General features: G+C 33.7%; 1 protein-coding gene across 2 annotated transcripts in view; it reads left to right on the top strand.

Annotated features, from left to right (window-relative positions):
- Window positions 1-14,587, top strand: part of TENT4B (terminal nucleotidyltransferase 4B) — a 59,563-nt gene extending 44,976 nt beyond the window's left edge. The window contains exons 8-13 of one of the 2 annotated variants that reach the window (XM_043983660.1): window positions 1,547-1,760; window positions 3,060-3,186; window positions 3,280-3,383; window positions 3,623-3,669; window positions 5,977-6,141; window positions 8,997-14,587. In XM_043983660.1, coding sequence (XP_043839595.1) covers window positions 1,547-1,760; window positions 3,060-3,186; window positions 3,280-3,383; window positions 3,623-3,669; window positions 5,977-6,141; window positions 8,997-9,173 — 834 coding nt within the window. In that variant the 3' untranslated portion in view covers window positions 9,174-14,587. Of the gene's footprint in view, window positions 1-1,546; window positions 1,761-3,059; window positions 3,187-3,279; window positions 3,384-3,481; window positions 3,670-5,976; window positions 6,142-8,996 lie in introns of both variants that reach the window. The other variant, XM_043983659.1, reaches the window with a different exon arrangement.
- Window positions 14,588-17,700: the final 3,113 nt, after the last annotated feature.

Genomic DNA, 17,700 nt, shown 5'->3' with positions numbered 1-17,700 from the left:
GTCACACAGCTAGTAAGTTTTAAGTGTCTGAGGCCGGATTTGAACTCAGGTCCACCTGAATCTAGGGCCAGTCCTCTATCCATTGCGCCACCTAACTGCCCCAATTTTATACATTCTTAATATTTTTTTAAAAAATTAAGTTTTAATTGTTAAACTACTTCAAATAGCATAAGCATTTAAGATAAGCATTAATATGTATATTAATATATCTTTCCAAGTACTTATGATTTACATGTTTGTGTGTGTGTAAATCATAGATACTGGGTAATACTAAGAAGAAAGATTTTCTTGTAAGTTCTCTATTTTTAGTTCTATATCAATTTTTATGTATTTGGTGATTTTCATTGGACTATTTTGCCACCCATAAATATAGTCTGATTTTTTAATAAATTTAGTTATATGTATGTGCCAATAACATGAAACTCTATAAAATTTAGGTTCTTTTTTTTTTTTTTTTTTTGGTGAGGCAGTTGGGGTTAAGTGATTTGCCCAGGGTCACACAGCTAGTGAGTGTCAAGTGTCTGAGGCCAGTTTTGAACTCAGGTCTTCCTGAATCTAGGGCTGGTGCTTTATCCACTGCACCACCTAGCTGCCCCCAGTTACATAGTCTTTTACTACTATTGGAGCATATTTTGGCCACAAAGTAATATACAATTCTTTCTAATTATATAAGACTTAATTATTTGAGTTAGGATACTCCAGTCAATAAGAACAAGTACTTGAAAAATGTTCTTGTGCTTAGGATATGAACTAATATAGTACTGGAGCCATATTTCTGATCACACCACCAATGTATGACAACTACACACTATTAGTATGTTGTAGTAACCTGACTTTCCAGTCTTTATGGTTCCAGCTCTTTTTAGAGTTAAGTTCCTAGCCCTTATGCCTGCCATAACACTCAGGAACCAAATTGCCACCCTTACAATATGACACCTGTGGTTGCTGTAGTGCTTAGTGTAGCCTTAGTAACAACCTTAGTGTTGTCTTTGTGGTTAATGTATGGACTCCATTTAGAGATTCTGTCAAATTCAAATTATCTTAATACTTCCTAGTTTTTTATCCTCAACCCAAATTGGATTCAGCCTGCAGATTATGGCTTGTACACATGTCTCCATGCCTCTGCTTATGTAGTTTCTGAAGTATCTTGCATCTTCCTCTTTGCCTTTAAAGCCCAACTTAAATATCATCTCTTGTGTGAAGAATTCTCTGATCCCTCTTGTTGGTAACAAACAGCCTCATCCTCCACTGATTTCAGAAACTGGGTTTTTTTTTCCATTTTTATCATGTACTTATCATGATATATTATTATATCTGTGTATATGTTATACTCCCATTAAACTATAAGCTCCATGAGGACAGAGTCTTCCATGAGCATATAAACTTGTGTCTTGTATAATTTTTATATATTCCCCAGCTCCTAATACAATGTCTTGTGGTATTTAATAAATATTCTTTTAAAATTTCATAAGTAGAGATAGTATTTCTTGTTTCTTAGACTCCAAGGAAGAATCAATAAAATATGTTCTTTTTTTCCTTTGTTCAGCTGCATCCACGGGAAGATGCTTGTATACCCAATACCAACTATGGTGTTCTCTTAATAGAATTTTTTGAGTTGTATGGACGTCACTTCAATTATCTCAAGACTGGCATCCGGATAAAGGATGGTGGTTCATATGTGGCCAAAGATGAAGTGCAGAAAAATATGTTGGATGGCTACCGGCCATCAATGCTGTATATTGAAGACCCCTTACAGCCAGGTATTAAAGTTAGTTTAGATCTCTGGGAACCCATAGAAAGTAAGTTGTCTAGTCAGTTTATTGTAACTTGAAATAGCTTACCTTTTGAGGCAGACCAAGAGAATAACTTCCCAAAAGGGTTTGGAGATGATCCTATATTCATCTTTGTCAGTCAAAAAGAAGCATTCATTATGTGATTCACATTTGGTAATCTTTTTTCTGAGCCTTAAATGTCTTTCTTTCTTTCTTTTTTTTTTTTTTAAGTGAGGCAATTGGGGTTAAGTGACTTGCCCAGGGTCACACAGCTAGTAAGTGTTATGTGTCTGAGGCCGGATTTGAACTCAGGTACTCCTGATTCCAGGGCCGGTGCTCTATCCACTGCACCACCTAGTTGCCCCCTTAATTAAGTGTCTTTCATTACATCTAACAAGATTTCAACTAGGACTATGACATTATACCTTTAATGTATAATTAGTTTGAGTATAGTTAATGGAAATGAGAATTGCAGGCATATAGCTGAATTAATCTGTGATTAATGGATTAAAGGAGATAGTTTTATTCTTTCATGCCATTGTTTTTGTTTAGTCCGTTTTTGCCTTCTTTAATTTAATGTTATCTTGAAAAGTACCAACAAAGTACCTTTCCCCTTAGATTTTCAGTGTTATATTTGTTTATATCCAATTTTTGTATTGATCATCACTTGAAAAGTTTATAGTCATTTAGACAGTTTGACAATGAATGAGGAGTGAAGTTTAAAAGACATAGAGGGGCAGCTAGGTGGCACAGTGGATAGAGCACCAGCCCTGGAGTCAGGTGTACCTGAGTTCAAATCCGGACTCAGACACTTAACACTTAGTAGCTGTGTGACCCTGGGCAAGTCACTTAACCCCAATTGCCTCACCAAAAAAAAAGAAAAATTAAAAGACATAGATAGGGTTTAGGAAACTTCAATCATCTAGAGTTCTATCAAGGTTATGTACCTGTAGAAATTTCTGGTTTTTTTATACTTTGGGAAAAAGGAGAAGAAACTTAGAAATGAGAAATTCAATCAGTGGTTCAGCTCCTTTTGGCTTGTGTTTGTTTTTTACCAAAACTACCTGTAAATCATCTCAAGATGTCTTAAAAATAAGTACTGGATGTGTGATAGATATATTCAGCGATTTGATATGAAAACATTTATAAAAGTAGGTAGCCAAAATTTTGTATGTGGATCTAGCACTGACTTAGGTGCTATAAGATGAAATATAATTTCAAATTTTATAATTTCAAATCAGGTAAATGGTAAACTTTGCTACATTTATATTTACATTTATTTTTAAGGTAATGATGTTGGAAGGAGTTCATATGGTGCCATGCAAGTGAAACAAGCTTTTGATTATGCATATGTTGTTTTGAGTCATGCAGTATCACCAATAGCAAAATACTATCCCAACAACGAAACCGAAAGGTAAAAGTTTAATTAAAATCAGTGGATCAGATCAAGTCATGAGTTCTTTGTTTTTATACTCTAATATGTTTTTCTTTTTTTAAACATTTGCAGCATATTAGGTAGAATAATTAGAGTGACAGATGAAGTGGCTACCTATAGAGATTGGATATCAAAGCAGTGGGGCTTGCAGAATAGACCTGAACCTTCATGCAATGGTAAGATTTTCCTATATTTATTTAATTTTACATGGACTCTTATACATTGTGCATATTTATGGGAAGAAACGTTTTCCAATTTCTTACCACTCTTTCAGGAAACGGTGTTACCTTGATAGTAGATAATCAGCAGTTAGATAAGTGTAACAATAATCTATCTGAAGAGAATGAATCCCTGGGAAAATGTAGAAGTAAAACTTCGGAATCTCTTAGTAAACACTCTTCAAACTCTTCATCAGGTCCAGTGTCTTCCTCTTCTGCCACGCAGTCCAGTTCTAGTGATGTTGTAAGTATTTAAAAATAAATCTGTTTTGGAATTAGAAGTTTTTCTATTATATTAACTGTATCTGAAAATTTTAAGTTAATTCATCTTTTGATTACTGAATATCTAAGTATTTAATTAGTTAATTATTTTGTAGATTAGTTATTGGTGGTCCACTTGTTTAATAGTTTTCTTTATGACTATTAAGTTTGAACTCATTTAAGTGAGGTATAAACTTTTACCAGCTAATAAGTATTTGAACTTTATATAAGATAAAAACACTACTAATAAGTAAAACAAAATGAATGAAATTTCTGTTGACCAAAAAATGAGCTAGTCAGCAAATGATACTGTCTATGTGTGTGTGTATATATATATATATATTTGCATACTCAAGATCCATCGGGATGTTTCCTCTTCCCTCTGAAATTCTGTGAAACACAGAAGTCTCAGGGTGAAGTCAGAGATGCTTTTGAAAGTAGAGCAGCTACAAAACAGAAAAATTAGGGATTGTGTTAATCTGTGACTGCCAATAGGGATGAGAATATATAGAGCTTAGATGGAAGATGGGAAGAGAAAAGAAGGAAAAAAAGAATAGAACTCAGCTGTACAGAAACTGGGGCATACTCTGAGATAGTATTATGGGGCCCATGCACATTGAAGTTCATACTAATAGGTCTGAATAACTGAAATTTTTTTCCTTAGAAAAATTTTTGATTCAGTTACTTATAAAAACAAATTTTAACATAGGCTTTTTTTTTTGTATTTTTCTTTTTCTTTTTCTGGGGCAATGGGGGTTAAGTGACTTGCCCAGGGTCCCACAGCTAGTGTCAAGTGTCTGAGGCCAAACTTGAACTCAGGTCCTCCTGAATCCAGGGCCAGTTCTTTATCCACTGCGCCACCTAGCTGCCCCCTAACATTGGCTTTTTAAAATTTTGAGTTCCAAATTCTCTTCCCCACCCCTCTCCTCCCTTCTACTCTCATTGAGAAGACAAGTAATTTGATGTAAGTCATCATGTAAAACATTTGTCCATATTAGTTATGTTGTGAAAGAAAACAGACCCCCCCAAAAAAAAAAACCCATGAAAAAAGAAAGTAAAAGCATTCAGACTCCATCAGACTCTGGAGGTAGATAGCATTTTTCATCATAATTTCTTCAGAATTGTCTTGAATTTTTGTATTGCTGAGAATAGCTAAGTCATTCACAGTTGATCATCATACAATATTGCACTTATTGTGAACAGTGTTCTGGTTCTGCTCACTTCACTCTGCATCAATTCATGTCAGTTTTCCCAGGTTTTTCTGAAAGCATCCTGTTCATCATTTCGTATAGCATAATAGTATTTCATCAAAATCATACCTCAACTTGTTTGGCTATTCCCCACTGATGGACAGCCCCATAATTTCCAGTTCTTTGCCACCACAAAACAAGCTGCTATACATATTTTTGTACTTATAAGTCCCTTTCCTTTTCCTTTGACCTCTTTGGGATACAGACCTAGTAGTGGTATTGCTGGGTCAAAGGATATTCACAACTTGATATCCCTTTGGGCATCAACTGAAAATTTTTAATCACAGAATGTCAGAACTTTAAGGAATCTTAGCAGTTATCTAGTTCAATCTCATCATTTTATATATAATAAATCTAAGTCCAAAGAGAAGAAACTTGTCTTAAGTCATACAGATTGTTAGTGATAGAGCCAGAACTAGAACTCTGGTCTTCTGAGAGGCAGCATGGTTTAGTGACTGTACTTTGGGTCAGGAATACTGGGTTTAAATCCTGCCTCTGATACTTAAGAACTCTATGATCTTATATGAGTCACTTAGCCTTGATAAGCTTCAGTTTTCCAATGTTAAATGAGGAGGCTGGTTTAGATAAATGGCCTGTTAAGATTTCTTCTAGCTTTAAATCTTTGATCCTATAATCCTAATTTTTGGTCCAATACTCATCATGTTACAACATGCTGCTGTTACTGTAAATGAAAAAATGAAAACAGTGACTTTGAAGTTCCACTTGAGGGGAAGCAACAGAAGCTAAGTATTGATATTGGATAGGGTTTTAATCATGTTTGAAAATGAATAGAAACCCTTTTATGTACCTATAAGTACCTTAAACTCAGTATTTAAATTTAGAGGCAAAAATTAAAGTCTCTTGGAAAAAAAACTCAACCAAAACTTTGTTAGTTCTAGGAATTTTTTAGAACTCTTTAATTTCTAAAAGGATTAATTTAGTGAAAAGGACATTTGTTGAGAGAATAATTTTATTATTTTCTCTTGATACTGAACATTTTAACTATTGCATATTCTGACTAGTGTGTGATTTGTGTTAAGGATTCTGATGCAACACCATGCAAAACATCTAAGCAGCTGATTTGCCGTCAGTCTACTGTGAACAGAGTGGGATCACAAGAAGTATCTTTGGAATCCTCCCAATCAGGAGGGAAAATACAAAACAACCAAGCTCCTAATTCAGCCAATAGCACTAACAAATCTCAGGTTTGTGAAATTTCTATTCTAATCATTCTTCATCTTCAATGTAAAATATTTTGAAGGAATATTTTACTGTTAAATATGAAAAGTATGAATTATTTAAATAACAGATATTTAAAGAAAATTATTAGGTAATACATTTATTTTGTTGAAATGGAAAATTCCATAGTTTAATGGGTACATAATGAGACTTCCTAATGATAGAGCTCTTTTCAAATCTAGTATCTTAAATGGGCCATTCATTTCTATAGAAAGGCTAGCATAATGTTTCAAAGCAATGCTAATTACCATAAAAATTTTTTGCATTGTTCTATAACAGTTTATACATAACCTCTTGGGTACTTGGGAGTTTTATGTGTTGTTGATATGAGGCACTCTATTTGAGTGCTGAGCTCTGAATCAAACAAACTGTTGTTAGCCAAAAGTGGTTGATTACCTTTGACTTGTTAAAAACCACAGCTATACAGTTGTACTTCGTCTTTTAGTTGTCTAAAAATTGCTTTGTGTCCATGAATAGTGAAACAAAATGGGAAAAAAAAGTTCTTTTCTACATATAGTAACATTACAACAAGGAGAAACTTGTCAGCAAGGAACAACAGCTGACAAAGGAAATAGCAAACTGTAAAATTAGGCACAAGAAGTAAAAACACAAAAGTGCTTTTTACCCCATCTAAAGGCATCAGTGTTACATTACAGTACAATAAAAGATGTTAATTCCCCAGACTCATTTAAAAAACAAATAATATTCAAACTGTATTTTGTCAAAGAATACAGGGAATCATATTTTAGAAAGTGTCATAAAATAATTATTTAAAAGAACTCTGGCTAGGCTTGGTGACTTAAGCTTGTAATCCCTGCTACTGGAAGAAGCTGAGACTGGTGGATTGCCTGAGTTTGGGAGTTCTGAGCTACTAAGCTAAGTCTGATGCCAATATAGTGAACCTGTAAGTGTGTTTGTGTGTAAAACTCTTTATTTTTGGACATTGTCAGATAAATGAGGTATGATAGAAAATTTAAATTTTGGTCAACTCTGAACTTTTTGTTTTTGTTGATGCTTTTTGTTTTTTTACCTAACATTTATTTATTTATTTAAAAAAATAAAATTATTTTATTATTTTCCAGTTACATGTAGAAATAATTTTCAACATTTGTTTATATAAGATTTCCAATTTCAAATTTTCCTCCCTCTCCCCTCCCCTAGACAGCAGGCAATCTGATATAGGTTATATATACATAATAACATTAAACATTTCTACATTAGTCATGTTATACAAGAAGTATGGTCCAATCAGCATCCATATTCCACAGTTCCTTTTTTTTTTTCCTGGATTTGGAGAGCCTTTTCCATCATGAGTCCTTTGGAACTTTCTTGTTCCGTTGGATAGGTGAGAAGAATCTAATCTATCACAGTTGATCAACACATATTGTTGATGATACTGTGTATAATGTTCTGGTTCTGCTCATCTCACTCATCATCAGTTCATGCAAGTCCTTCCAGGTTTCTCTGAACTCCACATGCTCATGTTTCTTACAGCACAATAGAATTCCATTACATTCATAAACCACAACTTGTTCAGCCATTCCCCAATTGACGATCTGCTCAATTTACAATTCCTTGCCACCACAAAAAGAGCAGCTATAAATATTTTTGTACATGTGGAGCCTTTTCCCTTTTTTATGATCTCTTTGGGAAAAAGACCCAAGAGTGGTATTGCTGGGTCAAAGGGTATGCACAGCTTTATAGCCCTTTGGGCATAATTCCAAATTGCTCTCCAGAATGGTTGGATCAGTTCACAGCTCCACCCACAATGCATTAGTGTTCCAATTTTTCCACAGCTTCTCCAATATTTATTATTTTCCTTTTTTGGCCTATTAGCCAATCTGATAGGTGTCAGGTGGCACCTTAGAGTTGTTTTAATTTGCATCTCTCTAATCAATAGTGATTTAGAGCATTTTTTCATATGGCAATAGATAGTTTTGATTTCTTCATCAGAAAACTGCCTGTTCATATCCTTTGACCATTTCTCAATTGGGGAATGACTTGGATTCATATAAATTTGATCTAGTTCCCTATATATTTTAGAAATGAGACCTTTATCAGAGGTACTGGCCATAAAAATTGTTTCCCAGTTTTCTGCATCCCTTCTAATTTTGGATGCATTGCTTCTGTTTGCACAAAAATTTTTTAATGTAATCAAAGTCATCCATTTTACATTTCACAATATTCTCTATCTCTTGTTTCGTCATATTACCTAACATTTCTGAATATAATCCTTCCTCAGCACCTTCCCAATTAGAGAGTGTTTCTTTGTAATTATATTTTAAAAGATAAGAAAAATGCAGTTCAGCAAAATTAGTCAAAACATTGTCCCTACATGACAGGACAAGTATATGGAATATTCCATATTCCATTCTTTAACCCCAACATGCGTGTGCATGTGCATACACACACACACATGCACACACACAGGAGTACAGAATATAATTTAAAATCCCATATTTGTTATCTTCTGCTGTTGTCTTGTGGTCCCCTGATGTGATCGGGGAGGAATTTAAAATTAGCATAAGTAGAACATTATTAGGAAGTTACATCTATGTCTATAGGTCTCAGATTAAATTTGTTATTTGCCTGAAGTGTTTCTTTAGTGAAGATTGGATATTAAAGTTTTAAATACATCAAATTTATGTAATATTAAGTGATCACTATTATAGCATCTTATGATCAGGTTTAACTCTTTCTGAAAACTTAGCAACTCTTAAAATGTTTTTTAATAATGATGATAATTATTACTATTATTTAAACATGTATTGATATTTGTTTTCGTATATAAGATTGATTATTTTTTTTCTCCTTTCTGCAGCATGGATCAGCAAGGTTATTTCGTTCTTCCAGCAAAGGCTTCCAAGGTACAACTCAAACAAGCCATGGCACCTTGATGACAAACAAACAGCATCAAGGCAAATCAAATAATCAGTATTACCATGGCAAAAAGAGGAAACACAAGAGGGACGCAGCCCTTTCAGACCTTTGTAGATAGTTACCAATTTTATGATTGACTGTTCTTCTGTGTGCAATGATCTCATGCTACAGGATAGTTTGATAGCCACTCCTGGGATTCATTCAGGAGCTTCAGACTGTTCAGACGTTGATTAGCAACTGCATTTTTTTCCCAGCTCGCCACGGAATGGATCATGAAGACTGACAACTACAAAAACAAAAAGGAAAAAAAAAGGCTGCTCATTTGATAAGTCATATGCTATACAACAGGGTCATTTTAAGATTTAAAAGCTTGAATGTAAAATAAATATATATCCCATCAGCTTTATGCTGAATTGTAGGGGTAGTATTCAGTGTGTGTAGGGGGTGGTGTAAACAAAAAACTAAAAGTTTAAAAGGAGAGGGGGGGAAGGAGAAAAAATGTATTTTGTGGGAAAACCAGATTTAAAAGGTAAAAGTGATTTGTGCATGATTTTTTTTATTATTTTTGCATATATTTACCATTTTATTGTGTGTATATATAGAAGACCATATTATAGGAAATTGACATTTGTAATAGTGGATTTGTTAATACTTTTTACATAACATTACTGTTTAAATTGTAAACAGAATTTTCTCAGGATTAGTTTGAAAAATAATCTGAATTGTCATCTTAACATCCATATGTAGGAACGTGATTAGTTCTGTTATTCAGAATTTGTTTTCCTCAGAATTGAAATGAATTAATAGAATATTTGTGACCTGCTGCAAAAGTTTTTCCTCTAAAAAGAAAAGATTTATGGTGGCAAATGAAGTTTATTTTATTTTGTAAAATGTGTACTATGTATTTTTGTGTGAACACTGAAAAAACTATAGTCATCTCTGATAATTAATGTGCAGCTGTTTTCTATAGTGTCGTCCTCTTTGGCAATGGGCAATTACACTACTTTGTTTTTCTTTGCAGTCTTTTTTTTTCTTCCTAAAAAGGAAAAAAAAAGCCACCTGAATGTTGTCCATTCTTGTTGCAGTAAAAAAAACAAAACCTCAGCTTGAGTTCTACAAACATTTGCATGCCAGCTTCTTTAACCTTTGTGCTTGCGTGTACTTGTTTTTTTCATTCTTCTTTTTAAAATTCATGCTAAACTTCTGTGGGAGAGAATAACTGTTTAAGCTTTAATGAAATCATACTTATAAAACTATTTTCTTATACTCCACTTTATGCTTTTGGTATTGTTTATCTTTAAAAATTAAATGGTCTTTGATAAAGGACATATTTCGCATTGCCTTATTAAGACCAAACACTTCTTGTCACCCCATTCTTTATCCTGCCCTTTCACTGACTTGTTACCTTTAATTAAAACTTTTTTAAACATTGGCTTGTTTTAATCATACTGTAAATTTAGGTTGTGGTCAAGTGAATGCCATAAGTGCAAATGAGATGTAAAATTCTGTTATTCACCACATGTAGAGTTTGAAACTGAGTTGGGGAAAATTGAACATAATAGAATGTTAAATGGCATTTATGAAAATGCTTCTTTGGAAGGGAAAAGTGCTTCTATATTCATCGTCACTGTGTATGGCTCTATTAAATGAAGCCATTCCTGAGAATGAGGATCTTTTATAGGCATATATATGTATACGTATATGTATTCATATTACATGTGTGCATATATACACACATATACATATATATACACATATATATGTAAACTTTTAAATTTTTCTTTTATATGCAGTTACAAAATACTAGACCAACCAGACAGTAATGGACACTATTAGTGCAACAACTTTAAAAATAAAATAATGCTAAAATATGACCAAAACCAATGTCATCACTGAAATCAATATTTCAATATGTTAGTGTTTTGCTTCAAAAAGGAAAAATACGTTCCCAAAAGATGGAAACTCATAACACTTACTTTGTATAAACAGTATAAGAGTTTTAAATATGATGTTAATTTGACAATGTTTTAAATTTTAGATTCACATTTTGTTCAGATCAACTAATTTTTATCAACAAGATGTTGAGCTTTTGTTAATAGAAACTAGTTCAAGTCATACCACATTATGCATAATCACAGTATTTATTTTGTTTTTTAGATTATTGTGAATGTGTAGACTTTTGTTTGCTGCTTAGGGAGAAATTATTTATAAAATTATATAATCCAGTATTAGCTGCTATTAGCAAATTGTTTCCGATATATAAAACTTGCAAAGATCTGTGTTGCATTGGCCACACTGATTTTGTTGTTGTTGTTTTGTTTTTGTGTTAAAGAATCACCCTCATTGTTGAAAGCAAATGTACTCTTAGGGTGCAGGTATTAGTGTTTCAATAAGCATGTGATTATTTTAAGGTGGTGGTAGCGGGAAGATAATCTTGATTCCATTGGGAATCTTAGGTTTGCCTCAATTTATGGTTTTCATAAATTTATTGGAAAAATCGCTTTTCCTGGACTGCTGAAGTTTCTTTTTGGTAAACAGTATCTTTCTAAAAGACAAAAAAAAAAAGCATGAAGGAAAATTGAGGTGTGTGTTACATTTCCTCAAATGACCAGCATTGTATTCGTAAATACTGTATATCTTGCAAATCTTTATTTAAATAGGACAGTTGAACTGTTCATTTTTCAATCTGAAGTAAAATACTTTCAAGAACTTTTAATTTGCCTGCTCGTTTGTCTTGTACATTTCATCTCTGTATTTGACTCCCGTCTAATTCCTTTTGAGTTTTAATATTTTGTGCAGATTTTGTGACTGAAAAATAAATGTTTCATCTAAATTATTCATCAGCATCCCTGAAACATTTTCCTTTGCAGTGTTGTAGAACTGGATATTTACAAATTCCTGTTTATGTCAAAGTTTATTTTTGTTGGTTGTGTTTGTGCTTCATATGTGTCTAGCTGCTTTTAAAATTTTAATAGAAATGAGATAATGGTTCTTTGAAGTGCTGAAGCATCAAGAATTATAAATATAGATTCTGGATGATTATATTTTGATACTGCTTAAAGGCTGTTTATACACTTGTAAAAAATCAGTTAAAGTGTCAATATTTGCAAAGGATGAAGAGACCAGGTGTTCTGCTTTGGAGAGATCTATCACATTTTGTTTCTATCATAGAGGTTAGAGTTATAAAACCTACTGGTTTTATGTCTAGCTGTTTTCAACCCCCCCTCCCCCCAAAGGGTTAAATGTCTATTTGTGCCTCTTTGATTTGCTTTCTATTTGCTTGCTCCTCTTTGAGCTTGCTCCTGAGATTTGGGCTGTCATTTGCTAGCGTTCTACTTTTTCTCAACCAAGTCTTCACAGTTCATCAGAGCAAAGCATGGGCAAAAAAGACTTTCTTTTTTCTCTTTCCTTTGGGGTTTTTAATCACAATGGGTTTTCTTCCCTTCCCCTTCCCCCCCCCCCCCACTTCTCCCCACCAGCCCCACTAATGGTAAGTGTTATAATTCCTTAACCTATAAACTAGTGTTTGGGCTATCAAATTAATGTGACCTGTAAATAGCAGAACCATAGTGCTGTGATTTGTTCTTTGCAAGAGCCTTTATAACTAGGATGACCAGGGTAATTTTATTGATGTTGTGTTGAAATGTTCAGAAACCATCATTAATAGATTTCTATACGTTTTGTTGGAAGTTTTGTTATTTATGATGATATCTTGTTAATTGTTTTCAATTTGATCCACAGTTGGAAATTTATGGTTGCCTTCAGTTATAGCATGCTATCGATTTTTAAAATCACTGATATTAACAAATAAGGCGGAAATTCAGTTACTAACTAGGGATTGTTCCTAGGGAAATGGATATTTCTGAACTTAATTTTAGAAAATGAATGGCAAACTTTTTCTTTAAATAATTTCAAATTTCCAAACTGATAAATAATAAAAATGGTTAAAGCAACAACCAGTAAAACTTGCTATTTCCTCTCATTGATCAGCTCTGTAAACTGCGTATGAGTGGAAAAGCAGTGTTTTCTTTATTTATTTATATAACAAATACTCTGTTAGCCATGATTTTATGAATGGCTGGTGCAAGTTTGAGTAGGAAAAAGTCAAATTAAATTTTTGCATTGCAGTTTTTGTCAGTGAAGTAATTGATTTAATGAAATATTTCAATAATAATGTAGCATAAATATCAAAACAAATATTTGTATGATAAGTGTTTCATTGAAAATACTGTGTTTGCTTTTCCTCAGGTTCTAAACCTTTACTTTGAGATTTAGATCACTCTTCAGTCTGACAGAAATGGAAGTTTTGTGGAAAATAAGTGTTTAAAATTGTAATATGCTGTTTGATTTAACATATAACCAAGGAACAAGCCAGATTTCACTGTGAAAGTTATTTACATGGTTAACAACCTTTGTTTCTTTATGTCTTTTTTTCTTATTAATAGTATTGAATGTCTTTAATACTGTTGTCTGAGCTAGGGTCTTATAAGCTTTCAATTTACCTTCAAACCTCAACAGATTAATTGAATTTTTCTTCCATTAAAGAGTGTGATCCAAGGATAGGGCAAAACTGTTATTAGCAAGAAAGCCTTATTTTTTTATAGGCTGGTCTGGATAAAAGACCTATGGCTTAATATCAAATACTTAAAAATTCTTTTAATAATGTCTGATATTTTGCCTCCCCTGCTCTCCTTTTTAAAGCATTTTGGCTTTTAAGGTTTGTACTTTAAAGTGCGTGCCTTAGTATTGCTTAAAATGGCCCATGGTTCAATACCTCTGATCTAGAGCTATAGGAAGAATTAAAATGCTAGTGACAGTGAGTGGTCTTCTTGCTGTTGTTGCTTCAGCAAGCATGGGCTTGTCTGTAATTTGCTGAGAGAAGTTGTAGTTGTATGAATGAGTCCCAAACAGGTACTTTACTTGGGGTAGTGTGAAAACTAGGTGTCCTCTTAATTTGTGTATTCAAGTCAAAGTTTCTATTTCAAGTGATTATCTGTGTATCTGTATTCACCTCGAGACCTAAAATGTCAAATAAAATCCTTGCAGATCCATAGCCTTTGCTACTTTTTGTTGAATTCATTTCCATGTGGTATGATCCAAGGGGTTGGGGGGAGGCCATCACCAGATTCTGGATGAAATTTTTAGAGAGTAGTTATATCCGTGTTGGCTTTATTCCTTTGTCCTAAACATACTGTAATTCTTTGTGGGTAGTTACAAATAAAATATAAGGGTGGTAGTATAATGCAAAGTCTCACAAAATGGGAGGAGGGGACTTCACTAGGAGAAAATATCTCTAAAAATAGCAATTTTGTTAAATTCTTACCATTCAGGGATGAGTCTTGCATGAAATTAAGGAATTAGACAGGTAAGCATTTTGGTACCCTTGGGGAGAACTAATTGTGTGACAATCTTAGTCTAGTACCTTTAAAGGAGAGGGAGCTTATTGATTATCTACCAAATTCTTTAGGTTGAAAGTTATGCTCACCTTATTTTGGGGTTTCCATGTAATAATCAGGGTTCAATTACTTTTAGATCTTTGTCATATTTTCCCTCTTTACTTTGTCTTTAAATTCTGACCTCAGGATTTAAAATTCAGAACTGCTTTCTTGTCTAATTTTTACATACATTAAATTTGAAGGCCCTTTAAAATTATAAGTCCTATAATCCTGACCCTGAGAATATCTGCTACAAAACTCTAACCCATTCACCTTGGTAACTTCAGCCTTGAGATTAAATGCCAGAGGTACAAGAATAAAGCGTGACTAGTGAAAGCTGTCTTCTAGTATCAAAACTGGTGAAGGAACATCCAGAGAATCCTGTTATATATAGCTGAATATTTCATTGAATGTGCCCACATTTGGCAAGATTGGATTTTAATGGATACTTTTTGCTTATTTCCTTCTCTGATTAGTGTTGCCTTCAGTTCTAAGGAATGCAGACTCCTGTGAAGTATTGGAGGTTTGAATCGCCCTGAAATCTTCCAAGTTTTATCTAGTTCACAACCGCAGCGAGACACTGAGGAATCCACCGCAGCAAGAGATTTAATACAAATGATTCACTGACGTTCAACATTTCCTGAGGTCATTTAATTGGGCAGCAATTATGAATATTATGAAAGAATCGCACATCTTGTCTGGAAACTTTTTAAAGCTAACTACAGTTTCTTCAAAGATGTAAATTGTTTACCTTGAGAATTTTATAAATTGCATTTCTATGCAAATTTGTCCTCAGTGGTACCACCCATTTTCTTATTCATAATCTGTGATCCAATAAAGGCTCTGTGCTTTCATTCAGTTTTCAAGCATCTGTTATGAACCTTTGTGTAATTCGATAGCTTTCCCCCCGATTTTTCTTGTCTATAAATCACAATATTCTGTAATGATTATACTTATGTGAACAAAGGTTATGATTTGCCTGGGATTTAGCAGTTAACATATCTCTAACATTTTCATCCTTTTAAAAAAAATACAGCTTTAGGGATCTACTAGTCTGCCCTCACCATTGTTTATGTCTACAGAAATTGGGATTTGTATTTGCAATAGCTACTAGCACTTGTGCAAAATCAGAAGTAGCTAAGAACCATCGCCCAGTGCCCCCAAATTTGTTATTAATGGACTCTACCACAACTTGATCTCTGCTTTAAAATATAGGATTATAATAATTTTAATATTTACTATTTGAATGTTCATCAAAAAATAACACCTTTAACAGAAGTAACTAAATCAAACTGACCAAGATGTATAAGTTATAAATGAGCAGTTATGAATGATACTTATAATCATTGATTATTTAACCTAATGGAAAGGAACAGTAAATAATCTCCAAACCATCTGACTTTGTAACGCTGTCAAATATAACTACACACCAACATTAATATACTACTTGTTGAGGGTGTAGAAGACCAGATTCCTTTTCAGGACTGAGATGAACTCTGAGGCCCCTTCCAACTCTGATATTTTTTGAATATATATGCTTTATATTTAAAACTGGTCTTTCTGGCTTTGATTTATTTGGCAGACTGAGACCTTAACTGGATGGTGAAGAGAAAATGGATCAAGACAAATTATTCACATGTGACCAAAAAGTTAACCACGGTAGAGGTGCCCATTTTATGAAAATAGAATTGCTCAAGTCCAGTTGATCTTAGGGATATTTTTCTTTAAAATTTGGATAACTTTTGGTGTTCCAAAAGCATAAATGCTATCACTGGGCTCCTTGCAGGTTTTTTCCTCCCCAGATAATCTGCATCTGTGCCCTTTAGAGGATAAGTGTGCTAAGAGAATAATATGAAAAGAGTAATTTTGGTTTGTATACTTTAGGTTATTTTGAGAACTACTTGAATAACAACGTTTAAGGTAAACCAGGACCCTTCCATAGTGATACTATTAAATTCTGAGATTCTCAACTGGAAAACCTATATGTTAACTATATAAAGTATTGTTTCAATGCACTTTTCTACTGGAGGTCAGAGTTCACTAGGTTTAGTTTCTTTTTTGCTGAGTCATTCTTGGTGTTTTTTTTTTTTTTAAGATGGACTTGTTTGAACTAATAGACCACTTTTAAAAGTTGTTGGGTTTGTTTTTGAGTTGATATTTTTGTTAGGATATAGGTATAAAACATTGCTAACACTACCAATATTTCTAAAGTTTTGTGACATTTGCAATTATTATAAAGCTGTTAATACTTTTATTAGCACTATTTATTTCTGGGGACTGTGTATGTGTAAATCAGAAAAAAGGACCCTTTAAATGATGGAAAAGTCACTTGGTTTATTTTCTTGCATTTTACAGTATTTGTATATACTTTTGTGTGATTGTAATGAAATTAATACTGTCTTTAAATGTCTCCATACCAACATGGGATGGATATGCAACTGTAATAGTGGGTAAAGGAAAGAATTAGTCCAAGAACCAGAAGCCAGACCACTGGGTAAGGAAGTAAAGAAGACAGCTTCTGTAGACCAAATGCGGAGATCGAGGTGGGGGGGAGGGGGGGAGGGGAAAGAGATGGGGGTGGGGGGGTGGGGGTGGGGGTGGGGGTGGAAATGCTCACCTTATTTGTCTTACTCTATTCTTTATATTGCTTGCATCTACTTCTTGCCCTCACTCACTCTTCTTCCACTCACTTCTCATGCCTTTGCAGTCTGGTTTACGTCTTCACCACCTTACTGAAACCAGAGCTTTGCAAGGTTGCTTAGTCTTTTAATTACTAAATTGAATGACCTTTTCTCTGTCTTCATTCTTCTTGACCTCTTGGCAGATTTTGACATTGTCAATCACCTTCTGTTGGATTACTCTCTATTTTCTATGTTTAAAAACAAACCAAACAACCAAATAAATTTTTTAAAAACCCCAGTGTCCTGGTTCTCCTATCCGACTAATTATTCAAAATCTTTTACTGAATTATCTATCTTCTCCCATCCCCTCCACCCCCACCCCTCATACCCAACATGTCTCTTTCCAATCTTTGCCCTGGGCTCCATCAGCTCCAGTGGATTTAATTATCTCTGTGCAGTTGACTCCCAAATCTCACTCCAACCCTAATATTTCTTTGAACTCCAGTCCTATATCATAAGGTGTAATAATAGGTTTACTGGATTTGAAATCAGTGGATCTGGGTTTTAATTCAGTCTCTACTATTTGCTA

This window comes from Dromiciops gliroides, chromosome 2 (assembly GCF_019393635.1).
Source record: "Dromiciops gliroides isolate mDroGli1 chromosome 2, mDroGli1.pri, whole genome shotgun sequence".
In the NCBI taxonomy this organism is placed as follows: domain Eukaryota; kingdom Metazoa; phylum Chordata; class Mammalia; order Microbiotheria; family Microbiotheriidae; genus Dromiciops; species Dromiciops gliroides.
Note: the sequence above shows the minus strand (reverse complement) of the source record. Positions and strands in the feature narration are given on the sequence as shown.